Source organism: Pelodiscus sinensis, chromosome 1 (genome assembly GCF_052426305.1).
Source record: "Pelodiscus sinensis isolate ZL-2025 chromosome 1, ASM5242630v1, whole genome shotgun sequence".
NCBI lineage: Eukaryota > Metazoa > Chordata > Testudines > Trionychidae > Pelodiscus > Pelodiscus sinensis.
Window position 1 is genome coordinate 356,801,523 of NC_143052.1, and position 27,551 is coordinate 356,829,073.

The 27,551-nt window shown below is 47.1% G+C and overlaps 2 protein-coding genes across 2 annotated transcripts; both read right to left on the reverse strand.

Annotated features, from left to right (window-relative positions):
- Positions 1-1,104: 1,104 nt before the first annotated feature.
- LOC102447353 (olfactory receptor 52N2-like) lies at positions 1,105-2,076 on the reverse strand. The gene has a single exon (XM_006127827.3). It carries the CDS (start codon positions 2,041-2,043, stop codon positions 1,105-1,107), a length of 939 nt encoding a protein of 312 aa, XP_006127889.1. The 5' UTR covers positions 2,044-2,076.
- A 13,710-nt stretch (positions 2,077-15,786) lies between these two features.
- LOC102447100 (olfactory receptor 52E2-like) lies at positions 15,787-16,725 on the reverse strand. The gene has a single exon (XM_006127826.5). The coding sequence runs from the start codon at positions 16,723-16,725 to the stop codon at positions 15,787-15,789; it is 939 nt and encodes a 312-aa protein (XP_006127888.5).
- Between the last annotated feature and the right edge of the window lie 10,826 nt (positions 16,726-27,551).

Below are 27,551 nucleotides of genomic sequence, written 5' to 3' on the forward strand. Positions count from 1 at the left end.
TGAAGGGAGGTTCCAAAGAGGATGGAGAGAGGCTGTTCTCAGTAGTGACAGATGGCAGAACAAGGAGCAATGGTCTCAAGTTGCGGTGGGAGAAGTCCAGGTTGGATATTAGAAAAAACTATTTCTCTAGGAGGGTGGTGAAGCACTGGAATGGGTTCCCTAGGGAAGTAGTGGAGTCTCCATCCCTAGAGGTGTTTAAGTTTCAGCTTGACAAACCCCTTGCTAGGTTGATTTAATGGGGATTGGTTCTGCCTTGGACAGGGGGCTGGATTTGATGGCCTTCTAAGTTCTCTTCCAGGTCTATGGTCATATGATTCTATGATAACATGCCATCAGCCATCTCTGCCCAGAACTGGGTCTCAAAATCTGAGCTCCAGAAACTTTTAATTCCCTTAGGGGAGGCATCCCGAAATAGCTACCCAGCATCTTAAATAGCTGCCCATTATTTCAAAATATTTTTTGCAATAATAGGTATGCTATTTCAGCATGCCTGTAGGCCTCATTCCTTGATGGTTAAGTTATGTCTTGGAATGGTGCATTATTTTGACATTTGGTGATGTGCAGATGAGCCAAATTTCAACATCACTTATTTTAAAATAAGATACATAAGGGCTGTGTCTAGACTGGCAGGTTTTTCCGGAAAATAAGCCGCTTTTCCGGAAAAACTTGCCAGCTATCTACACTGGCTACTTGAATTTCCACAAAAGCACTGACAATCTCATGTAAGATTGTCAATGTTCTTGCGGAAATACTATGCTGCTCCCATTTGGGCAAAAGTTCCTTTTGTGCAAAACTTTTGCGCGAAAGGGCCAGTGTAGACAGCTCAGATTTGTTTTCCACAAAAAAGCCCCATCACAAAAATGGCAATCGAGGCTTTTTTGCGGAAAAGCGCTTCTAGATTGGCCGCGGACGCTTTTCCGCAAAAAGTGCTTTTGCGGAAAAGCGTCCGTGCCAATCTAGATGCTCTTTTCCAAAAATGCTTTTAACGGAAAACTTTTCCGTTGAAAGCATTTACGGAAAATCATGCCAGTCTAGACGTAGCCAAGATGTGAGGCGCAAATTACATATCTTACTTCAAGATTAGGATGCTGTGTAGACACAGCCTTAATGAGTAAAGAATTGGAATAGCCTGTCCCGGGTCTGTTTGGTCCTTAAACCATAGATGACGGGATTCAGCACAGGGGGTACTAGGAGATACACGTTGGCAATGAGAATGTGGAAATGCAGAGGCACATTGTGGACAAAGCGGTGCGTGAGGAAGGAGAAGAGAGATGGGATGTAGAAGGTTGAGATGGCACAGAGGTGGGATCCGCAGGTCCCAAAGGTCTTCAGCCGGGCGTCCTGTGTGGGGAGGCTGAAGATGGCCCTGAGGATCTGGGTATAGGACAGAGTGATGAAAAACACATCCAGCCCAATTACATAGAGAGCCACAAAGAGGCCGTAGTAACTACTGAGGCGGGTGTCAGCACAGGCCAGCTTCACCACGGCGATGTGCTCACAGTATGAGTGGGGCAGGATGTTGGTTCTGCAATATGGCCACTGCCTGGCCAGCAAGGGAAAGGGCAATATGAGGATGCAGCCACGCAGCAGTATGGCCAGGCCAATTTTTGCCACCACTGGTTTGGTCAGGATAGTGGAATGTCTCAAAGGATGGCAGATGGCCACGTAGCGATCCAATGCCATGGCCACGAAGGTCCCAGACTCCATCACTGAAAAGCTGTGAAGGAAGAACATCTGGGTGAGGCAGGCACTGAAATCGATCTCCCTGGAATTGAACCAGAAGATGCTCAGCATTTTGGGCTGGATGGAAGTGGACAGGACCAGGTCAGTGGCGGCCAGCATGCAGAGGAAATAGTACATGGGCCCATGGAGGCTCGGCTCCCTCTTCACAATGAACAGGATGGTGATATTCCCCAAAACAGCTATTGCAAACATGATGCAGGATGGGATGGAGATCCAGACATGGACCACCTCCAGGCCAGGGATGCCCAGCAGGATAAAGGTGGAAGGGCTGGTGAAGTCGGTTGTGTTGGACTCTGACATGCAATATGGGAGTCAAAACGGTGTCTCCTCCATGTACCGTGTATTCCCCTGACTTCCTTTGTGTGCCTGCACTCTCAGGAGATGGCCACTGTTGAAATGCCTGGATGGAGAGACAATGCTAACATGAGCCACGACACAGAGGGCCCGAGGTGCATCGCATGTCACGGGTACTACAAGTTGTGGACTACAAACTACGGCATGTTGAGAGAACTTCCTGTTTCCTGCCAGGATACCTGCTCTATCTGTTACTTGATTATATAGGATGCATTCCACCAGGCTCTGGTGATTTGAAGGGTTCTGATTTGGCTAAGTAATCTTTAGCATATTTTTTTCCTATTTTTGCTTCTGAACCTACATCATTTTCCCCAGAATTCATTATGGTTTCTCTTAGTTGCCACCTACCTTCCTGACGAAAACGTAAACAACGAAGTCATTAATCATTAAGCACCATGGCAACTTTGGCATTATCTGTTATCGTGGAACGAGGTGTACAGATAGTTCGGAATTGCTAGCTAGTTCGAACTATCTAGCCCGTGCCACGTGTAGCCGCGCGGCACGAGGTTCGAACAAGCCGGCTTTTAAAAATGGCGCCAGCCGGCTTATGCAAATAAAGCCCGGGAAATTCAAATCCCGCTTCATTTGCACGTTCGGTATGCATACATTACCCCGCTAGTTCGAACTAGCGGGGTAGTGTAGACATACCCTGCTAGACTAAGTCTTTTTGTGCTTTCACTTTTCTAATTTTGCTCCAGTGTACCTATGTTATTTGTTTGTACTCCTACGGTATGTCCAGACAGCGGCACTATTTCAGGGTATTTCTGGTATCCTGAAATAGTGTTTTCTATATCTTAGCAGCAAGCCTGTTATTTCAAAATATATTTGAAATAACCGGCCTGCTATTTCGATGTCCCGGTAAACCTCATTCCATAAGGATTAAAAGATTCATCAGAATAGCACTCAGTTTTGAAATTTGGCACTGTGTAGACAGAACCAACTTTTGAAATGGACTATCTTGAAATAAGCTATGCAATTTGTGTAGCTCGAAGTGCTCAGCTTATTTTGAGCTATGCGGTGCTGTATAGTCGTACCCCTACTTTGTAACTTGTATTTATTTTCCACATTTTTTTAAGTTCAAACAAATTCTCCTGGTTATACCAAGGTTGTCTCATTACTGAAGAACGGAATAGTTTGCTCTTGCACCCTTAATAATGCTTCTTTGAAGAACTGGTAACTGTCTTGTAGTCGTTTTCTTCTTTGACTTCTTTCCCATGAGACCTAACCTTCCAAATCCCTAAATTTGCCACAGACTGCTTTCTTGAAATCCATTGTCTTTATTTTCTCTTCTCCCTCCTACCATTCCTTAGCATCATGAACTTGATCGTTTCCTGCTCACTTTCCCCAAAGTTGACTCCCACTTTTAAATTCCCAACCAGCCTTTTCTCCTCCGTAGCTATCTCCAACTTCTGAAATAAATTAAAAAAAATGTCTCCAATGTATTCCAAGAGCTTGTTGGATAATTTGTACTCTGCTGTGTTATTTTCCCAATATATGTCTGGATAGTTGAAGTCCCCCATCACCACCAAAGCCTGCGCTTTGGATGATTTTGTTAGTAGTTCCAAAAAAGCCTCATTCCAGCTTTTCTTTCCTGTTAAGTGGTCTGTAGGGCTACATCTACACTGCAGCGCTATTTTGGGATACTGGAGTATCTCTAAATTGCTGTTCCGAATCTAACAGCAAGCCCATTATTTCAAAATTGAATGGGTTCACTATTCCCATGTTCCTATAAACCTCATTCCTGGAGTAGTGAGGGACTTTTGGGAATAGCACTTTATTTCAAAATACGTGCTGTGTAGACATTGGGAAATTTTGAAATAAGCTATTTTGAAATAATATCAGAATATTTCGACCTACAGGGCAGTGTAGATACAATCTGGATGATTTTGTTGGTTGTTCAATAAAAGCCTCAACTTTTATTGAACAGTCTGGGACTGTTCGATTTAGAGAGGAGATGCAGAACGGGGCATATCATAGAGGATGTTAGAAGAGAGCAAAATAAAGAATGGAACTGGATATGTTCAAATGCGCAAGGAACTGTTCCCAACCAGCGTGATCTGTAGACACTTCGGCAAAGTTGCATCCACAAACTAACGCAAGCTAAGATTCCTCTTCCACAATACTGGCTTGTCAGTTCCTTTGCATTAGAGATGGTCTAGACCAGCGTATCTCAACCAGTGGCATGAGTATGCTTAGGAGTATTCAAGAGAAGCCTGGGGGATATGTCAGCACAACTGAAATTTGGAGAAAACTGATATTTTTAAAAGTTTTACAGTGCTCTATTATTTTTGTACTTTTAACACCCCCAAAATTTCATCACATGCCCGGCTATGATTAAATTGTTTAAACAAATATGTTGCAATGGTGGAAAAAAATGTTGTGTGGCTGAAAACTGTAGATACTGGGAGTAATTATATCCTGGGCTTGACAAACTGTGGCAAAAGCCATTCACCGGCCCCGCACTGCGATGCACACGCTGCCGGTAAACGTGGCACCGGGCTGAAATCTACTCGCCACAGGCGAGTGGATTCAATAGATTATCAAGCCCTGCTTATATGTATATTTTTTTAAAAGGGATACTTTACAAAAAAAAAAAAGATTGAGAAACACTGGTCTAGACGGTACTGGGTCGTGGCAGGAGGCAGATGACTGGACTCGATGACCTCTCGAGTTCCCTTCCAGTCTTAGTGTTCTATGATTCCATGATTACAGCCAACAGTTATGAGTAATACATGTAGGCTGTGTCTAGACTGGCAAGTTTTTCCTCAAAATCATCTGCTTTTGCAGAAAAACTTGCCAGCTGTCTACACTGGCCGCTTGAATTTCCGGAAAACCACTGACGATCTCATGTAAGATCATCAGTGCTTTTCCGGAAATACTATGCTGCTCCCATTTGGGCAAAAGACTTTTTCCGAAAGACTTTTGCGCAAAAGGGCCAGTGTAGACAGCACAGTACTGTTTTCTGCAAAAAAGTCCTGATCACGAAAATGGCGATCGGGGCTTTTTTATGGAAAAGCGTGTCTAGAATGGCCACGGACGCTTTTCCGCAAAAAGTTCTTTTACGGAAAAGCATCCTGCCAATCTAGACGCGCTTTTCCGAAAATGCTTTTAACGGAAAACTTTTCCATTAAAAGCATTTCCGGAAAATCATGCCAGTGTAGACGTAGCCATTGCGATCCAGTCGGAACCAAACTCCCCAAAGATAACACTACAAACGTTCAAACCAATGCAGAAAGGCCTCCATGCATGATAGCAAGCTACCATATATAGGTACGTATATTAACTTTATGGACTACAGATAAAGTAAGTTAGGGATTTCTTTTTCCTTTGTCTCACAAACCATGAAGAGTCCTGGCTTTGGAAAGCCCTGGCTGGGAAGATTTAGCTGGGGTCGGTCCTGCTTTGGGCAGGGAATTGGAGTAGATGACCTCCTGAGGTCTCTTCCAGCTCCAGAAAAAGATCATATTTTGCCCAGAGCAAACTCATCCCATGTGGCACGAGTCCTGGGATGTTTAATATCTGTGCAAAGCAAAAAGGACCCCAGAGTGACTCTCTGTCTCACCTTCCACGCGTTGCTCTGGGTTTGTGGAGAAGGGGAGCTCCTCAGAGAGACGGTACCTGTGAGTGCTGAGAGGGACGTGTCTTCCCTGGATTTTCCCTCCGGCAGCCGCGTCCCGCACCTCTCTCAACCTGTGCGGGAGAAGCAGCCACTGGATGCAAACAATTGGAAGACCAGCCTGTCTCCACTAGTGGGCTATTTATCCAGCCTTAGGAGTAAACAGCAATTAAAGGCCCTTCCCAAGGGAGAAGAGAACTCCTGGGCTCTGGGAGGAGTCAGGGAGGAATTGGCTGCTCTGTGTGTTTGCGTATATTTGAAAATTAAAGTGGATTATGGGAAAAAAATCAACTAGGGATAATGCTGAGATCTCCCTGCAAATGCCCAGGAGGAATGGGTGGATTGTAGACAGACCGATGTGGAGAAAGATGCCTGAGGGAACGTTTTCGGGCAGGAACACGAGGCTCCTGCGAAGGGACCAGAGGTCAGTGATTCTCACCAGCAACCACCATCATCCTGTGCATCACCTTTCATTGAAGGACTTCAAAACACCTGTTCAAGGAAAGTCACGGTGCACCTCTCGCCATTGTGCAGACTGGCAAACTGAGGCACAGGGAGAGATGAGTTGCGCAAGGTTATGAGAAGATTGAGTGGCAGCATGGCAGAGAGACCCCAAGGCTGTGTCTACTTTGGTACCCTTTTCCAGATAAGGGTGCCAATGTAGACACAGCCCAGGAGTCTGGACCATGGTATCTCCACCAGGACAAGAGGGAACTGGCCCCCGCTCTGCCAGCGACTGTTGGGTGGGAGGCAAAGGAATGGCTGGAAGGGGGAGATTGAGTGTACACCATTCTCTGAAGGTGAGTGTGATGTTTGCCAGCTAGCTGGAGTGTGGGAGTTCCCCATTCCTGGGAGAGGAGAACTCAGGGACCCCTCTTCCCCTCCCGCCCGGAGACCTGGTGACCCAACACAATCACTGGGGTCCCGTCCTAGGAACAGACGTTGGAGAAGCAGCACTAACAGACTGTTCCTGTGAATAGAGGGCAGCTGGGAAGTGGGGGGGGATGCATTTGGGAAAGAGGGTTCATGCTCCCCCCTTCAAACTTACCTGGAACAAGGACAGAGGCCGGATGAGCGTTGGTGTTGGGTTGCTTCTGTCCCTCTCGGTCCGTTCCCTCCCAGCGTCTCCCAGGGAATTGGAATGGGATGTGCCAGGCTGAGTCACACTGTCCAGCCCTGCCCCGGCTGGAGGCCCTTGGATCCCCAAGGCCGGACTCTCTGCCTGCCCCTCTGGCTCATCAAGTGCATTTCAGTGGTGCAGAAAACACAACGTTTAAGTACTGGGATGGGATGGAACAGATTCTCCGGTCTGAGCCGATCAGGAATCCTAGGGGTAAAAAAATGTAAAACCTCAATAATGGGGGGTTTCAACATTCCCCACACTTCCTGATTCCCCGTCACCTCAGGATGGAATGCGGAGGTGGTTTCTCGACCCGTTAAACGACTGCTTCTTGGAGCAGCTAGTCCTGGAGTTCACCAGGGGAGACACAATTTTTCATCTGGTCCTAAGTGGAAAACATGTTCTCATCCCATCGAGCCATGTTTACACTAGGAAAATATTTCGAAATACTAAATTCAACGTAAGAACTCCCGATTTAACAAATTCCAAACAGCGTGTCCACACAATGGGGGAGCCTTGAAATGAGTCCAATGCAGGCTCCGTTAATGTGGACGCACGACCTTGTCTTAGAGCCCCAGGAAGCACTGGGGACTAATTAGTTTGAATAAATCTGGGGAGTTATTTCGAAATAGCGGCACCGGCATGTCCACACTAACGCTATTTCGAAATAACTATTTCGGTATTAGCATGACTCCTGATGAAAGCAGGAGTACAGATTTAGAATCCCATGGCTCGTTATTTCGAAATAACAGGCTAAGTCTGGATGCTCCGCTTATAAATTCGACCTCGTGGGGAGGGGCTTATTTTGAAACAAAAGTCCTAGTGTAGACCAGCGCAGGGTGAACACAGTAGAACTGCTTGGTAATTATGACCCTAACATAATTAACTTTAGCACCCGTGTAGTGGGGAAAACTTCACTGCAATGGACTATGACACATTTAATTGCACAAAGAGAAACTAGGCAAAGAGGAGAAATTGAGTTAAACAGCTATTAAAAGAGACAATGAGAAAAGTTAAATCCCTACAAGCTCCATGGAAACTTTGAGAGACTTCATAGGAGAGGCTCAACCTACATGTACTTTGATCTGTGTATTTATTACTGATAATCAATTAAAATCTGTCTTTCGGTACTTCATTAAAGTTACCCATTTTTAACCAAAAGCATGTTGTTTGCAATTGAAAGAGGTATTTTCTCATGAAGAAGAGCTGGTCCGTGGTCTTCTCCATACTGAGGAACATAAGGACCTAAAAATGGCCATACTGGGTCAGACCAAGGGTTAATCTATCCCAATATCCTGTCTGCTGACAGCAGCCAATGCCAGATGCCCCAGAGGGAGGAAACAGAACAGAGCTGGTCTGTGGTCTTCTCCATACTGAGGAACATAAGGACCTAAAAATGGCCATACTGGGTCAGACCAAGGGTTAATCTATCCCAATATCCTGTCTGCTGAGAGCAGCCAATGCCAGATGCCCCAGAGGGAGGGAACAGAACAGGGACTCATCAAATGATCCCTCTCCTGACAAACGGAAACGAGGGGCACCATCCCTACTCTTCCTGGCTAATAACCATCGATGGAGCTAACCTCCATGAATGTATCTAGTTCTTTTTTGAACCCTGCTAAAGACCTGGTCTTCACAACATCCTCTGGCAAGGAGTTCCACAGATTGACAGTGCACTGCATGAAGAAAAACGTCCTCGTGTTTGTTTTAAACCTGCCACCTGTTAATTTCATTGGGGGTCCCCTTGTTCTTACGATATGGGAACAAGTAAATAACTTTTCCTTATTCACTTTTTCCACACCAGTCATGATTTTAGCGACTTCTATCATATCCCCCCCGAGTCGCCTCTTTTCCACAACGTGTTGGTAAATCTCCTCACAATAGCTCAGATTCTTCAGGCCGTTTTGAGTGGGTAACTGCACACATGCAGTGGCCAGCCGCATGCCTGTGAGGCAGCATGAGAGAGACAGGATGGGGTGCCCCAGTGCACGACTTCGGAGAGAAAGGGAACAGAGCATCTGGAGGCACCACGGCAAGTCGGGGTGTGGGGCTTGCTCTCAGGGACTCACATTTCTGACAGGTCGTATCGCAGCCTGGCCGGAGGTGGGGGGTGGCTCAGGTTGGAGGGGGCGCAATAGGACAGTAGCTGTCAGAAGTGTAAGTATGGGGTGGAATGCAAGGGGTTGAGATATGGGAGATGGGGGGCAGGCAGGGGATTGAAGTGTGTGGGGGTGGGAGGCCTCGGGAAGGGGACTTAGGTGTGGGGGGTGGAAGTCTCAGGGCAGGGGCTTGAGATATGGGAAGTGGGGGGCCCAGGGCAGGGGGTTGAGCTGTGTTGGGGGGGGTCAGGCCGGGGAGTTGGGGGAAGGGGAGAAGCTCAGTGCGATGCTGGGGCAGTCCAGTCAGGGGGTGCTCAGGGCTGCCCTGGTAGCTGGTTACATTTTAGCCCCCATCCTACACTGTTTTTGCCAAGGGAGCTGTGGCTTTGTGAGGGCATCCCCAGCATGCAGGGAAATGGGAGGTGGTAGCACGTAGAGTCCCTGGCCTGCTGCTCCCTGCCTCTTCCCCACAGCAACTAGCCCCACAGGAACAGCATGTGCCTGAGCGGCCCAGCCCCAACCAGCCTGTGGTGAGCGAGGCAACAGGACAGGATGGGACACAGATGCCCCCCCAGGATCCCGGCTTAGAGCACGAACGCATCCGCCTACTCTGGACACACACCTATCCCACCCACAAGCTGCCCAGCCAATGGTCTGGGAGCCTTAGAGTTCAGCCCATGCACATCGGCCTACGTGCCCTGCTGAGTCCTGAGGCGTCTCCCCGGCCTCCTCTCCACAGGCCCATTGGAGCCTCTTGCCACTGGCTGGTCTGTGAGCCACAGACATTTAGGAGAAGCCAATTGTATCTAGGCTGGGTAAGTTCCCTTTATTCTCACTACCATCAACACAGAGCCAGTAGGCCACGCTCCACGTGTCTGCGGCATTTGGGCCTGTCTGGGTTTTTTAAGATCTAATATTAATACTTTGAGGTAAAATTGTGCAGTACTGTCACTTAGTGCCTCTTTTCCACAATCTTAGGGCATCGGGATACATCCCGGTCACACATGTCATCGCGTCCTGCCTCCAGTGCCTAAAATAGCTCGGCTGAAATTGTGCAGGCCTTAACCCCCCCATTCTTGAGTTTCAGCTTCCGTGACTCATGTCTCCAACATAGTTGAGATGAACTGTCTTGTACTTTTATAATCCTACAACTTAACTCTAATGGCCACACAGTGAACGTTTATGCTATAACATAACCATAATTTCACACTGTACATGAACAATAACAAATTCCTATGGGACTAGGATGATTTGCAAGTTAACATGGTTGCTTGTGGCCATGATAGATGGCCCAGTGTCTGCTCAGAGGGGTTCATCTGGGCTCACACCTTGCATCTTCTCTGTTAGTGGTATGATCCGGCGAAAGATCCTCCACGGTAACTGTGCGCCCCACAAGGGAGCAGGTCTTCCTGGTGGCTCATGCGCCAATTCACGTCTACACTGGCATGATTTTCTGGAAATGCTTAAAACAGAAAAGTTTTCCGTTATAAGCATTTTCAGAAAAAGCGCGTCTACATTGGCAGGATGCTTTTCCAGAAAAGCACTTTTTGTGGAAAAGTGTCCGTGCCAATGTAGACGCACTTTTCCACAAAAAAGCCCCAATCGTCATTTTCGCGATCGGGGCTTTTTTGCGGAAAAGAAATCTGGTCTGTCTACACTGGCCCTTTTCTGGAACAGTTTTCCGGAAAAGGACTTTTGCCCGAACGGGAGCAGCATAGTTTTTCCGGAAAAGCACTGATGATTTTCCAGAATAAGTGGCTAGTGTAGACACAGCCACAATGTCTAAGGGGCTCTAGTTGTCACCCATTCGCACCTGTAAGTTTCGTTACCCGCTTCCCCAGAGTGCCCAAGGTGATGCTTGCTAAGGCAGAACAGTGTTGCACCCAGGACGACCATGAACTCTCAGCCCGTCTTTGCAGATACCACTTGTGAGTCAGCTGTGCTGGAACCGGCATGAGGAAGCACTTGAATAAAAAAAACGCTGTTGTACCAGCTGTTTTTTGTGATGTTATATACATACAAGCACATTTTTCCCAGTGTCTCTGCAGAGGGGTGGGAATGAAACAAATGGAAATTCGCCAAAAGAGGCAGCAAGGAGAGGAGTTTTTTGTCCACAATTGAATCCTAGATAAAAGCCAGTTTTATCCAACATCTCTGGAATCTCAGTGTTTTCCTACCGACTGACGTGGGTGTCGTACCTCGGTATTCTCGTACCTCGGTACCTTCGGTGGTCTGGACTGTCAATGTCAGCGTCGTCTGGTCAGGGTCGTCCTGGCGCGCTCCTGACAGGACCTCTACTCCGTTGATAAACTGTCGGCTGCGTGTGTAACAATCGGTACTCCCTTTATCTAGAGTGTTACATCCTGTGCACTTGGGTCAACACAGGAGATCTCTGAGAGGCCCCGGAAACGACAGATGCAGGCAAGGTTTGAAATCAATCAAGCAGGTTTATTGTCAAATGCAAAGCTCTACCAGTTGGTAACAGAGATCAGTACAATGTTACACCACTGAGCACTATGGCCCGCGTTGACAAGGTGCCAACACCGGGCAGGCCTATTGCCATATATCAGATACTAACAGCAGTTAGTCAAAGTTAAGCTACTGTGCATTCTGTAAGTTTAGGCAATGACACCTGCCGTTCAGGCGCCTAGTGCACCCCCCCAGGTCGGCCGGAGAGCACCTTCTGCGGTGTCCTTTTATAGACAGGTACAAACAACTTACATCATTTCTTTACGTACCAGGTTACCACCCTCTGTTGCCTAGTTACCACCCCTCACCTTACGGAAGGGAGACTTACTTACTATCCTTCATGCTGTCAATCTCGACCCGGTCCTGAACCTAGGTTGGTCTGTGCATTAGTTTTTAGGGAGTTTTTGTACCAAGACATTTCTTATTAAGATGTTCCAATACTCCCCTTTGGCTTACAGTCTGTACCCAGTGCCTCCCTGTGTCCTTCCATGTTCGACCTAACTTACACAATCGCACAATTTATCAATAGGGCCTCTTTCTTGGCTTTTGTTACTGAACCAAAGTCTTGATCACTAGATTGCAGGTCTGTTGCTGTTTTAATGTTATAGGCCTCTATTTGTGCCTGCTGACTCCATGTTACTGACCTCAACTTACTACAGTGGGAACCAAGCTTTGAAACAAAGTGTTCCCACCACATGCCAAAGCTGTACAAGACAGGGAGTGGCCTTGTCCATGGTTCTTCACACGCCACACGAGAAGACTCATGGAACCACCTGCAATCAAAGAAACCAGCCATTCTTAGAGCCTTCACGCTACACCCCGTCATCTACGGGGTGAGGAACAGGCAGATCTGGAACAGGTTGCTGCAGTTGTTTATTCATAAAGGGAATTAAACTTTTCACCTGGTGCTCTGGCTCTAAGACCGAGCTCTGTGCAGAGCTGGCTGGTAACGTGGAGCTGGGCCCTCTGCCTGGAATTATTTTCTGGATACTGGGAAAAAAAACATTAAATCCTTTCCTGGTCTTTGTGTGCTGTGTTAGCAAGAGTAACACAACTAGTTTATTCACTCCTAGATTTGGCAGAGACATCAGGAGTCATCTGAGTCCAACCCACTGGCCAAAGCAGGACCAACCCCCCAACTCAATCATCCTACCCAGGGCTTTGTCAAGTCAGGACCTGAAGAACAAGACTACCCTCAGGGGAATCGCTGGACTCAGGCTACAAAATAAAGTGCACTTGTCCCATAAGGAGCTTCTGCTTGATCTTTTGATGTGACTGAACTTGTGGTTGCTCTGTTTAAGCCAGTGAGTTGGGGCAAGGTGTGTTGGGATCATAACTCGAGGCAACGGTGTTGTGGTTGGACAACCAGAAGACCATTGTGTTTCGAGGAGTTAGTGAATCGTTCCAGTTCTCATGTCTGCCAACTAGAAAACAGGCTTTGGCCTGCTGTTAGCAAGGAAAATTCCCAGCTAGCTCACTTATTAGAGAGATAGGCCATGCCCTAGCATGGCTGAGCTCACCGAATACTATAGATAAACTCCGAAGTAAACAACCTGTCTGTGGGAACCTTCTCACAGGCAGGTGGTTGTTTTGGGTTTTTCCCTTTGCACGAAGTTAGGTGCCACTTCTAGGATTATGTGCTCAGGCTCTATATTGTTTTCTGTGCCAATGCCCTTTGGACTTCCCAAAGGACCTGGAACTGTACAGAGGTGCCTTTCGGATCTGGCCCCAGGAGTTCATCCTTTGCTGAGTCAGAGTCCACAGCAAGCCAAAAGGAAGTTGTAAGCCTTCTCTTTTTATATCACCTGGAATATCTAATACACCTTGCATGTATTCACAGTCAGTGATTTGTGTCTTCAGGGTTACCCTCCGAACCTGAAAGCGAGTCTGGCTGGCCCAGCCTCAGAAGTAAGACTAACAGCGGTTTCATTTTCCTCTCCACATTGAGGGAGGGAGCGAATTTGACAAGTGTGCGTGGTACAGGATGGTTGGGTTGTCCTAGCTGGGCCATTCCCATTCGGAGAGCGGTCAGAGAAACACAGAGCAAAGGGGGCCCATTTGGGTCAAAAGAACGTCTTGTTCCCCCACCACTCAAAGTTCTACAGAGTCTACAGAATAACTCCTGGTTTGCTGTCACAACTTTGCTCGACCTCCTGTGGCTGAAAACCCACCTCGCCACAGCCCTCCCCCCAACTCCATGCCCTGACCCCCTCCACACTTACCAGCCCCCCCTGCCCTGAGCTCTGCACCTCAGCCCCCTGCCCTGAGCCCCACCCACATCCTACCCCTGCCATGACTCTTGCACCCCCATCCCATCCCGTGAGCCCCCACATACTGAACCCACAACACCTGATACCTGCATCCCCAGCACCTGCCCTGTGTCCTACACCCCCAAACCTTCCCTCAGTCCTGAACCCTTCATGCCTGTCCTAAACTCCCCACAATCCTCTGACGTGAGCCCTGAATCACGCTCGCCTCCCAGCCGCCTGCGTTGAGTTCTGCTCCCCCCAAACCTTCAGTTGTGCAGCCCTCATCCCTTCACTGATTCCCCCACAATCCCATCCCCTGAGCCCTGTATCCTCCGCCCCTCCCAACCCCCTGATTTGAGTCCTACACCCCCACATTCTGCCCTGAACCTCCAAACTGCTGCCCTAATTCCTGCACTCCGACCCCCTGCTCTGTCTTCTTCACCCCATCCCCTCCGCTGGGACCTCCCACATCTTCCCACACTGTCCTGACTCCGGCTCCTACCACTCCCTAGTCTGACACCCCCAAACCACTGTCCTGATGCCTGCACACCACCCCCTGCCCTCAGTGCCCCACTTCCTGTCCTCAGCCCCCCTCACCACCCAACCCCCTGCCCTACACAATCATGTAAATAAAGCTTATACATTTTTATTAAAAAAAACCCCTTATCACCGTTAAGAACCTGAGCAACACCAGGTGTGTGCGCTGGGATTCAAAACACCACAGGCTGAGGATGTGATACATGATTGCACCCACAAAAAGATTGTCTGGAAACTACTTCTGAGGGCCCCGGGACACAGAGAATGGAATTTAGCAATAGGAAGAGGGTGGAAGTTGGGGTTTTATTTTAGCTTTTGGTGTGGTTGGAGCATTAGGACAAAGACACATGGATAGAGATGTTTCATACAATTAGATATGGCTCCTAGGGTTCCAAACCATCTGTGTTTCACTCACACACTCCATTTCCTGATGTCTGGGTCAGGATGCCAATTAAGGGTGCTGGTTTTTGACAAGAAATTGTAGTTGAAAGGGAGACCGGGGAGGACCCAGGTACTGTAGGGCAAGAGAAGGAGTCAGGACATCCACCAGCAATGGCCCATATTCAGTTGGGACCTCATCCTACCAAGAGGCCGAAACAAAGGGAGCCCAGCTGAGGCAGGAAGAGAGGTGTAGACAATCCAGCAAATGATGCTGGCGGGGGCAAAGAACGAGAGAAGAGGAGTGTGTGATGTGGCAGGAACATGGGGGAACAGATCGTTAAGGGGACAGGGCCCTCATAGACTAGGTGAGGCAGAGATGGGGAAGGAGGAAGAGGTTAGATAGGTAGAAGTTTCTCAGAGGTCAAACTATGATCAATTACAGACCTATCACAGACTGATTCCCTGGTTGGACATATGGGAACAACTGAGTGAGGTCAGGAAAGGATCTAATGTTTATCGTTATGTTTACTCTACAAAGGAAAGTTGGGGAAAGATACGCAAATTGTGAAGCACAATTTGTGTGTCTTTTTCTGCTTTTCTTTTGAAAAAGGATTTTCTGAAATTTGGCCCATCTACCAAGCACCAAATTTCAGGAAAACCTCCTCTTTCAACACACATCCCTTCGCCCTTGTACAATGAGGTTTCCTGGGATGGCGAAGAGTGAATCCGCTTTTCCGAATTTTTTTTTCTTGTATCCCAGAAAAGAGGTCCAGTGTGGATGTTGTCTTTGAGTACTCAGTCAGTGATTCTGGGAAGAAGATCCAGCAACATGCCACCATCCAACTCTGCCTTGAACTGGATCTCAAAGTCTGAGCACCAGAAAGAAAGTTTTAATTCCCTTAGGATGGGTCTACAATGCATGGCTAATTCGGGATACTGGAGGCATCCCAAAATATCTACCCAACATCTTAAATAACTGTCCATTATTTTTATTTTTTTTTAATTAATGGGTGTGCTATTTTAGCATTTCTTTATGCCTTATTCCTCAAGGATTAAAGGATGTCTTGGAATAGTGCGTTCTTTTGAAATTTGGCAATGTGCAGATGCACCAAATTTCAACATCCCCTATTTCAAAATAAAATCAAACTAAGATATGCAATTTGTGTAGCAGAAATTGCATATCTTACTTCGAGTTTAGGGTGCCGTGTAGACACATTCTTAATGAGTAAAGAGCTGCAGGATCCTGTCCCGGATCTGTTTGGTCCTTAAACCATAGATGACGGGATTCAGCACAGGGGGTACTAGTAGATACACATTGGCAATGAGAATGTGGAAATGCAGGGGCACATTGTGGCCAAAGCGGTGCGTAAGGAAGGAGAAGAGAGATGGGAAGTAAAAGGCTGAGATGACACAAAGATGGGAGCTGCAGGTTCCAAAAGTCTTGAGCCGGGCAGCCTTTGTGGGGAGCTTGAAGATGGCCCTGAGGATCTGGGTATAGGACACTGCAATAAAAAACACATCCACACCAGTCACGAGAAGAGCCACAAACAGGCCGTAGTAACTACTGATGCGGATGTCAGCACAGGCCAGCTTCACCACGGCGATGTGCTCACAGTAGGAGTGAGGGAGGATGTTGGTTCTGCAATATGGCCACTGCCTCGCTAGCAAAGGATAGGGCAGAACGAGAATGCTACCACGCAGCAACACGACCAGCCCAACCTTCGCCACAATGAGATTTGTCAGGATGGCGGAATGTCGCAGGGGATTGCAAATGGCCACGTAGCGATCCAACGCCATGGCCACGAATGTCCCGGATTCCATCACTGAGAAGCAGTGAATGAAGTACAGCTGTGTCAGGCAGGCAGTGAACTCGATCTCCCTGGAATTGAACCAGAAGATGCTCAGCATTTTGGGCACAATGGAGGTAGACAGGACCACATCGGTGGCAGCCAGCATGCAGAGGAAATAGTACATGGGCTCATGGAGGCTCGGCTCCCTCTTCACAATACACAGGATTGTGACGTTCCCTAAGAGGGCTATAGTGTACATAGCACACAAGGGGATGGAGATCCAGACATGGACCATCTCCAGGCCAGGAATACCCAGCAGGAGGAAAATGGAGGGGTTGTTGAATTTGGTTGAGTTTGAATCTGACATGGAATTATGGAAAGGGTGTCCAACTCTGAGGCAGAGCGATGACTCCTGCACGTACTGTGTGTTACCCCGTCTTCCTTTATGTGGCCATGATCTCAGGAGATGGTCACTGTAGAAAAGCCAGGATGGAGAGACAATGTTAATTACGGAAAATGCAGAGAATCATAGGTTTGGAAGGAACCTCGAGAGGTCATCAAGTCCACTCTCCTGTGCTCATGGCAGGACCAAGGACCATCTAGACTATTCCGGACAGGAGTTTGCCCAACAAGCCCTTGAAAATCTCCAGCGATGGAGATTTCACAACTTCTCCAGACAATTTATTCCAGTGCCTAACCACCCTGATGGTTGGAAGTTTTGTGTAATATTCAACTGAACCCTCCCTAACTACTATTTAATCACATTGTTTCTTAGCATAGCCTCGGAAGTTACGGAGAATAATCTTTTTCTTGTAACAATATATAAGGGTATGTCTACACTACAAAGTTAATTCGAACTAACAGACGTTAGTTCAAATTAACTTTGATAGGCGCTAAACATGCAAACCGCTAGTTTCAACTTAATTCGAACTAGGTAATCCTCATTCTACGAGGACTAACGCCTAGTTGGAATTAAGTAGTTCGAATTAAGGGGTGTGTAGCCACTTAATTCGAACTAGAGGGAGGCTAGCCCTCCCCAGCTTGCCCTGGTGGCCACTCTGGGCACCACCAGGGAAACTCTTCTATCCCCCTCCTGGCCCCAGAGCCCTTAAAGGGGCACAGGCTGGCTACGGTGCCCATGCCAGGTGCAAGCCTGCCAGCACCCAGCCAGCAGACCCTGCACCTGACACGGCACGAGCCAGCCACCCGCTACCACCCAAACCTCCGCCTCTTCCCAGGACAAGGCTGGCGGCTCCCAGGAGCCTGCCCGGGTCTGCAAAAGGCGGGCGCCCGCCTGGTCTAGTGCAGAAATCGTGGACCTCATCCACGACCGCCGCACTAGGCACAGGAAAGTGGCCGTCTACGGCAGGAGAGCTGCCAGCCTGGCCACCCAGGAGCAGGTGTGCATGAAAATCAAGGTGGTCCACTGAGACCCCCGACCCTGAGCCCTGAGCTTAGAATGGCCGTACTGGGTCAGACCAAAGGTCCATTTAGCCCAGTAGCCTGTCTGCCGACAGCGGCCAACACTTGGTACCCTGGAGGGGATGGACCGAAGACAATGACAAAGCCATTTGTCTCGTGCCATCCATCTCCAGCCTTCCACAAACAGAGGCCAGGGACACCATTTCTACCCCCTGGCTAATACCACTCCATGGACCCAACCTCCATGAATTTATCTAATTTCTCTTTAAACTCTGTTATAGTTCTAACCTTCACAGCCTCCTGCGGCAAGGAGTTCCACAGGTTGACTCTTTGCTTTGTGAAGAAGAACTTTCTGTTATTAATTTGAAGCCTGCTACCTAGTCATTTCATTTGGTGTCCTCTAGTCCTTCTATTATGGGAACTAATGAAGAACTTTTCTTTATGCACCCTCTCCACACCACTTATGCTTTTATAGACCTCTATCATATCCCCCCTCAGTCTCCTCTTTTCTAAGCTGAAAAGTCCCAGTCTCTTTAGCCTCTCTTCATATGGGACCTGTTCCAAACCACTCATCATTTTAGTTGCCCTCCCCTCTCCCACCCTCTCTCTTCCCCTCTCCCACCTCCTTTTCCCAGTCTCCCTGAGTTTTGTTCAATAAAGAGAGTTTATATTTTTGAACACTCGTGTCCTTTATTTTGTAAATCAGAAAGGGGGGCTAGGGAGGGGTAAGTGGAAGTAGGTGAGGGAGGAATGGGGCACGAGCTACCGATGGAGAGGACTGGGGTAGCTCTGCGGGCTCCTTTGGGAGGAAACTCTCCTGCAGCCCCCCAATTGATCCTCCCAGATGGCAGCCTGCGGCAAGTGCAGCCGGGCTGATGGCCGAGTGCTGTGATGTGCCGAGTGTGGGCATTCAGGGCACTCCAAGACAGGACTGCTTTGCTGTCCCTCATCGAGTTAGACAAGCGAGCGGAGAACCTCTGAGAACTGTCTGTCCGGGGTGGGGGTCGGGTCCCTTTAAGCACAGCCCTCGGCTAGCCTGAGACAGCAGCTCCACGCTCTAAGTCCTGGCCTGATGCCCTGCCGGCACTGCTTCCGGCCAGCCTTAACCTAGGTTCAGGGTCCACTCAATGAGGACATGCCAGTTCAAATTAGCAAAATGCACTAGTTCGAATTAGTTTTTAGGTCTAGATGCACTAGTTCGAATTAGCTTAGTTTGAATTAACTAATTCGAAATACGTTAGTTCGAATTAATGCTGTTGTGTAGACATACCCAAAGATACTTAAAAACTTACATTGTGTCCCTTCTCATTCTCCTCTTTTCCACACTAACCAAAACAGATTGTTTCAATCTTCCCTTATAGGTCATGTTTTCTACACCGTTAATCATTTTTCATTGTTCTTTTCTTTACTTTCTCCCATGTGTCCAGTGTGGCACCCAGGACTGGAAACAATCGTCTAGCTGAGGCCTGATCTGCGCAGAGAGGAGTAGAAGAAGGACTTAGGATGTCTTGCTCACAACTTTCCAGTTAATCCATCCTGGAATGACGTGTCATTCTTTTGTAACAGTGTCACTCTGTTCACTCATAGGAAGTTTGGGAGCCACAATGACCCCCGGATCCCTTCCTGCAGTCCTCCTCCCTAGACAGTCGCTTCCCATTTTGTACGTGTGTAATAGATCTTTTCCCTCCTATTTGGAGTACCTGGGATTTTGCTTATTAAATCCTGTTTCCCCAGACCATTTCTCCTTTTCTCCAGATCATTTTGAACTATGAACCTAGCTTCCAAAGCACTTGCAACTTCTCCCAGCTTGGAATGAGCTTCACATTTTATAAGTGTGCTCGCTATGCCTTGTCTAAATCATTGACGAACCCACTGGATATAATTAACTCCCAAACTGTGCCCCATGGAACTCATTTGTCATGTCCTTCCAGCATGACTGTCAACCATTGATAACCACTCTCAGGAAGAGCTGTCCAATCCGTTGTGTTGCCCCCTAATAGTAGCTCCATCAAAGTTGTATTTTTTCCTTGTTTATTAATGAGAAGGTCATGGAAGACTGTCACAAAAACCTCGCCTATCTCCTTGGTCACATTGAGTGTTCTAGAGTAAATTTCATCAAGTCCTGGCATTTGAAGACATCTAATATGTCTAAATAATCTTTAGCCTCTTCTTTTTTCTATATTACTTCGGAACCTGCACCTGAAATACTTTATTTTGCTTTCTTCTCCCCTGTCATCATACATATAGTAGCCCAATATCTGTGACTCTGTAACACTGTAGTGTTACATGTTACCTCTCAGAGGTGCTCTTGTCTCCCACAGTGGCACTCGTCTGACTTCTGTACCACTCAGCCAGGCCACCAGGTGCAGAAGTCAACTGAGCACCATGGCAGGAAGGGAAGGTGGGGTGGGGCGGTGATGTACATGGCTAGGCTCCGCCTCCTGGCCATGAACAGACCTGGCCGGGGGGAGGACAGGGGAATGAGGGGGAGGCAGAGGACAATTGGGAGGCTGCAGGATCAGTGCTGGGGTGAAGGGAAATGGTGCAGGGGGGCAGCTGGAGCTTATAGGCAGCTGCTCAGCTGGGCTACCGTGCGGGAGCAAGTGGCACAAACAACCGTTTGGGCTCCACACTCTCTATGCAGGAGAGGGAGGAGAAGAGAGAATGGGAGGCAGGAAGGGGAGGAGAAAAAGAGAGATTGAGAGAGAAGCAGGATATAGAGGAGAGCTGAGAGAGAAGGGGGCGAGGCAGTAGGAAGAGGGAAGAGAGAGACAGAGCGAGAGACCGGAGGCTCAGGAGAGAAGACCGAGATAGAAAGGGAATAGGACATGGAGGAAAGACCTGAACATCCCATTTTATGATGGGCTAATTGGCAAGTTTCTTAGACGCATGAACATGATCATTTCAGGGTCATTTTTACCAAACTGCCTTCCCTGTTCATATTCACTACCAGTTCCTCCCTATTTGGCAAAATTAATTCCAGAACAGCATCCGCTTAGTAGGTTTCTCCACCTTCTGTAACAAAAAAGATGTCCCCAGTGCATTCCAAGAACTTGTTGGATGATCTGTGCTCTGCTGTGTTATTTTCCCACCATATGTCTGAGGACTGGAAGTTTCCCTTTCCCCCCAACTCCTCTGCATTGGAGGATTCTGCTAATTGTTTAAAGAAAGCCTCATCCACTTTTTTGGGAGGTTAAGTGGTCTATAGTCAGTCCCCACTATTCTAATATTTATAGAGGATAGAGAGTACGCTTATTAAGTTTGCAGATGATACCAAACTGGGTGGGGTTGCAACTTCTTTGGAGGATAGGGACATCATTCAGAATGACCTTAGCAAGTTAGAGAAATGGTCAGAGGTAAACAGGATGAAGTTTAATAAAGAGAAATGCAAAGTGCTCCACTTAGGAAGGAACAATCAGTTCCATATATACAAGATGGGAAGCGACTGTCTAGGAAGGAGCATGGCGGAAAGGGATCTAGGGGTCATAGTGGACCACAAGTTGAATATGAGTCAACAGTGTGATGCTGTTGCAAAAAAAGCAAATATGATTCTAGGTTGTATCAACAGGTGTGTTGTAAGCAAAACTCGTGAAGTCATTCTGCCGCTCTACTCTGCACTAGTTAGGCCTCAGCTGGAGTACTGTGTCCAGTTCTGGGCGCCACATTTCAAGAAAGAGGTGGAGAAATTGGAAAGGGTACAGAGAAGAGCGACAAGAATAATTAAAGGTTTAGAGAACATGACCTATGAAGCCAGGCTTCATGAACTGGGCTTGTTTAGTTTGGAAAAAAGAAGATTAAGGGGGGACATGATAGCGGTTTTCAAATATCTAAAAGGGTGTCACAAGGAGGGAGGAGAAAATTTGCTCCTCTTGGTTTCTGAGGACAGGACAAGGAGTAATGGGCTTAAATTCTTATGTTCTTATGAATTGCTCTTTGTATTCTGCATCTTAGGGGGAGAAATCGACAAGTCTGGAGAGACGGAGGGATTTGTGTTATTTAGTCTGCAGAAGCCAAGAGTGAGGGGGGATTTGAGAGCAGCCTTCAACTTCCTGAAGGGAGGTTCCAAAGAGGATGGAGAGAGGTTGGTCTCAGTGGTGGCAGGTGGCAGAACGAGGAGCAATAGTCTCAAGCTGCAGTGGGGGAGGTCTAGGTTGGATATTCAGAAAAACAATATCACTAGACAGATGGGGAAGCACTGGGATGGGTTGCCTTGGCAAATGGTGGAATCTCCATCCCAAGATGTTTTTAAGGCTTGGCTGGGATGGTTTACTTGAGGCTGCTCCTTCTTTGAGCAGGGAATTGGACTAGAAGACCTCCTAAGTTCTCTTACCGCACTAAACAGCTATGGTTCTGTGATCAACCAACACTTTTCATTCTGAAGGATCTAACGTGATAAGGAAAACAGGGGTCTCTGGTTTGGAGGCCATCAGCCCCTATGGATGGGGGTTTGCAGAAGAGGGGGGCATTTTGGCAATGGACCTTGGAGCCAACTCATCCCATTTGGTCAGGGCCATGGGATTTGAAATGGCTCTGCAGAGCACAAAGGACCAAGGACTTACTGTCTACCCCATGGTGCCCAGGTGGCCCTGGAATTATCGAGAAAAGGGTACCTGTGAATTCAGAGTCAAAGGTGTCTTCAATGAGACTTCTCCGGTAGTCGTATTGTGTGTCTCTCTCCCACCAGTATCCCACGCCGAGAGCCGACACAGGGCTGTGCACTGTTTATAACACCACTCTGTGGGGCTCGCTCAGCCTCTAGAGAGCAGGGCATATGAATGTAAGCAGGCAGGAGACAAGTCAGCCTGCACTTTTGTGCTATTTATCCATCTTTTGCTGTAAACAGCAATTAAGGGACCTTCCCAAAGGGAAATGAGAACACTTGGCCTTAGTGTTAAGTCAGGGAGGAATTCCCTGCTCATTATATTTGTGTAACTGTAGTTGATTAGGAAACCAAGTAGGGATAATCCTGTGATCTCCATGGTGTTTTCTCCCTTGCAAATGCCCAGCAGGAATGGAAAGAAAGAAAGAAAGAAAGAAAGAAAGAAAGAAAGAAAGAAAGAAAGAAAGAAAGAAAGAAAGAAAGAAAGAAAGAAAGAAAGAAAGGCTGGAATATATTCACTTTTAGGATGGGTGATCAGCCATTTCCAATTTCAGAATATCCAAAAGATCCTCCAAAAATGAACATAAGAACATAAGAACGGCCGTACTGGGTCAGACCAAAGGTCCATCTAGCCCAGTATCCTGTCTACCGACAGTGGCCAGCACCAGGTACCCCAGAGAGGGTGGACCGAAGACAATGATCAAGCGATTTGTCTCCTGCCATCCCTCTCCAGCCTCTGACAAACAGAGGCCAAGGACACCATTTTATCCCCTGGCTAATAGCCTTTTATGGACCTAACCTCCATGAATTTATACAGCTTCTCTTTAAACTCTATTATAGTCCTAGCCTTCACCGCCTCCTCTGGCAAGGAGTTCCACAGGTTGACAACACGCTGTGTGAAGAAGAACTTCCTTTTATTAGTTTTAAACCTGCTACCCATTAATTTCATTTGGTGTCCTCTAGTTCTTCTATTATGGGAACTAATAAATAACTTTTCTTTATCAGCCCTCTCCACACCACTCATGATTTTATAGACCTCTATCATATCCCCCCCTCAGTCTCCTCTTTTCTAAACTGAAAAGTCCCAGTCTCTTTAGCCTCTCCGCATATGGGACCCGTTCCAAACCCCTAATCATGTTAGTTGCCCTTTTCTGAACCCTTTCCAAGGCCAAAATATCTTTTTTGTGGTGAGGAGACCACATCTGTACACAGTATTCAAGATGTGGGCGTACCATAGTTTTATACAGGGGCAGTAAGATGTTCTGGGTCTTATTTTCTATCCCTTTCTTAATAATTCCTAGCATCCTATTTGCCTTTTTGACCGCCGCAGCACACTGTGTGGAAGTTTTCAGAGAACTGTCCACGATAACTCCAAGATCTCTTTCCTGATTTGTCGTAGCCAAATTTGCCCCCATCATACTGTACCAATAGTTGGGGTTATTTTTCCCGATGTGCATTACTTTACACTTATCCACATTAAATTTCATTTGCCATTTTGTTGCCCAATCACTCAGTTTGGTGAGATCTTCTTGGAGTCCCTCACAGTCTGCTTCTGTCTTGATTATCCTAAACAGTTTGGTATCATCTGCAAACTTTACTACGTCACTGCTTACCCCTTTCTCCAGATCATTTATGAATAAGTTGAAAAGGATTGGTCCCAGGACGGACCCTTGGGGGACACCACTAGTTACCCCTCTCCAATCTGAAAATTTACCATTTATTCCTACCCTTTGTTTCCTGTCTTTTAGCCAGTTCTCAATCCAAGAAAGGACCATCCCTCTTATCCCATGGCCATGTAATGTACACAAGAGCCTTTGGTGAGGGACCTTGTCAAAGGCTTTCTGAAAATCCAAGTATACTATATCTACTGGATCCCCCTTGTCTGCATGTTTGTTAACCCCTTCAAAGAACTCTAATAGATTAGTAAGACAGGATTTCCCTTTACAGAAACCATGTTGACTTTTGTCCAACAAATTATGTTCTTCTACATGCTTCACAATTTTATTCTTTACTATTGTTTCGACTAATTTGCCCGGTATTGAAGTTAGACTTACCGGTCTGTAATTGCCAGGATCGCCTCTAGAGCCCTTTTTAAATATTGGTGTCACGTTGTCTACCTTCCAGTCATTAGGTATGGAAGCCGATTTAAAGGATAGGTTACAAACCACAGATAATAGCTCAGCAATTTCCCATTTAAGTTCTTTTAGAACCCTGGATGAATGCCATCCGGTCCCGGAGATTTGTTAACATTAAGTTTTTCTATTTGTTCCAAAACCTCCTCTAATGACACTTCAATCCAGGACAGCTCCTCAGATTCATCACCCACAAAGGACGGTGCAGATTCAGGAATCTCCCCAACATCCTCAGCCGTGAAGACTGAAGCAAAGAAATCATTTAGTTTCTCCGCAATGGCTTTATCGTCCTTGATTGCTCCTTTTATAGCTCGATCATCTAGGGGACCCACAGGCTTTTTATCAGGCTTCCTGCTTCTAATGTACTTAAAAAACATTGTGTTATTTCTTTTTGAGTTTTTGGCTAGCTGTTCCTCAAAATCTTTTTTTGCTTTTCTTATTACATGTTTACACTTGATTTGACAGTGTTTATGTTCCTTTCTATTTATCTCACTAGGATTGGACTTCCACTTCTTAAAAGATACCTTTTTGTCCCTCACTGCTTCTTTTACATGGTGGTTAAGCCACGGTGACTCTTTTTTAGGTCTCTTGCTATGTTTTTTAATTTGGGGTATACATTTAAGTTGGGCCTCTATTATGGTGTCTTTAAAAAGTTTCCATGCAGCTTTCAGGGATTTGGCTCTAGTCACTGTGCCTTTTAATTTCTGTTTAACAAACCTCCTCATTTTTGTGTAATTCCCCTTTTTGAAATTAAATGCCAGGGTGCTGGACTGCTGAGGTGTTCTTCCCACCACAGGAATGTTGAATGTTATTATATTATTGTCACTATTCCCAAGCGGCCCTGTAACGGTTATATCCTGGACCTGATCCTGCACTCCACTCAGGACTAAATCGAGAATTGCCTCTCCCCTTGTGGGTTCCTGCACTAGCTGCTCCAAGAAGCAGTCATTTAAGCCATTGAGAAATGTTATCTCTGCTTCTCTTCCTGAGGTGACATGTATCCAGTCAATATGGGGGTAATTAAAATCCCCCATTATTATAGAGTTCTCTATTTTGGTAGCCTCTCTAATCTCCCTCAGCATTTCTATGTCAGTATCGCTGTCTTGGTCAGGTGGTCGGTAATATATCCCTACTGCTAATTTCTTATTATTGGAGCATGGAATTTCTATCTATAGCGATTCTATGGAACATGTTGATTCACTTAATATTTTTATTTCATTTGATTCTACATTATCTTTCACATACAGTGCCACTCCGCCACCCACCCGGCCTGCTCTATACTTTCTATATATTTTATATCCCGGTATGATTGTGTCCCACAGATTTTCCTCATTCCACCAGGTTTCAGTGATGCCTATTATGTCTATCTCCTCATTTAATATGAGGTACTCTAGTTCACCCATCTTATTAGTCAGACTCCTAGCATTTGTGTACAAGCACTTTAAAAAGTTGCCACTGGTTATTTGTCTGCCCTTCCCTGATGCATTGGATTCCTTTCTATGCGGTTGTTTGTCAGCTCTGGCCCATGGTTTGCCCTCTCCCCTCCTCTCTTTCCGACTACAGCTTAGAGAATCTCTATCAACGGATTCTCCTCTAAGAGAAGTCTCCATCCGATTTACGTGCATCTCCGCACCAATCGGCTTTTCCCCATCTCTTAGTTTAAAAACTGCTCTACGGCCTTTTTAATGTTTAATGCCAGCAGTCTGGTTCCACCCTGGCTTAGGTGGAGCCCATCCTTCCTGTATAGGCTCCCCCTCTCCCAAAAGTGTCCCCAGTTCCTAATAAATCTAAACCCCTCTTCCCTACACCATCGTCTCATCCACGCATTGAGACTCTGAAGCTCTGCCTGCCTATCTGGCCCTGCGCGTGGAACTGGAAGCATTTCCAAGAATGCCACCATAGAGGTCCTGGATTTCAGTCTCTTTCCTAGCAGCCTAAATTTGGCCTCCAGGACATCTCTCCTACCCTTCCCTACATCATTGGTACCTACATGTACCACGACCACCGGCTCCTCCCCAGCACTACACATAAGTCTATCTAGATGCCTCGAGAGATCCGCAACCTTTGCACCAGGCAGGCAAGTGACCACACGGTTCTCCCGGTCATCACAAACCCAACTATCTATGTTTCTAATGATCGAATCACCCACTACTAACACCTGCCTCTTCCTAACTGGCATTCCCTCCCCATCAGAGGTATCCTCAGTGTGAGAGGATACCGCAACATCCTCCTGGAGGAGGGTCCCAACTACGGGATGGGTTCCCTCTGCTCCCATTAAATGCTCTGTTCCCTTGAGATTTTCATCCTCCTTAAGACCACTGGGGCTCTCAGACTGGAGGTGGGACATTACTACAGTGTCCCGGAAAGTCTCATCAACATAGCTCTCTACCTTCCTTAGCTCCTCCAGTTCAGCCACCCTGGCCTCCAAAGCCCGAACTCGGTCTCTGAGGGTCAGGAGCTCCTTGCAACGGGTGCACACATACGCCACCCGCCCACAGGGCAGGTAATCATACATGTTACACTCGATGAAAAGCGGGATTGAAGGAAAAATGACACAGAGAATGGAATTTAGCAATAGGAAGAGGGTGGAAGTTGGGGTTTTATTTTAGCTTTTGGTGTGGTTGGAGCATTAGGACAAAGACACATGGATAGAGATGTTTCATACAATTAGATATGGCTCCTAGGGTTCCAAACCATCTGTGTTTCACTCACACACTCCATTTCCTGATGTCTGGGTCAGGATGCCAATTAAGGGTGCTGGTTTTTGACAAGAAATTGTAGTTGAAAGGGAGACCGGGGAGGACCCAGGTACTGTAGGGCAAGAGAAGGAGTCAGGACATCCACCAGCAAAGGCCCATATTCAGTTGGGACCTCATCCTACCAAGAGGCCGAAACAAAGGGAGCCCAGCTGAGGCAGGAAGAGAGGTGTAGACAATCCAGCAAATGATGCTGGTGGGGGGGGGGGGGGCATAGAACGAGAGAAGAGGAGTGTGTGATGTGCCAGGAACATGGGGGAACAGGTCATTAAGGGGACAGGGC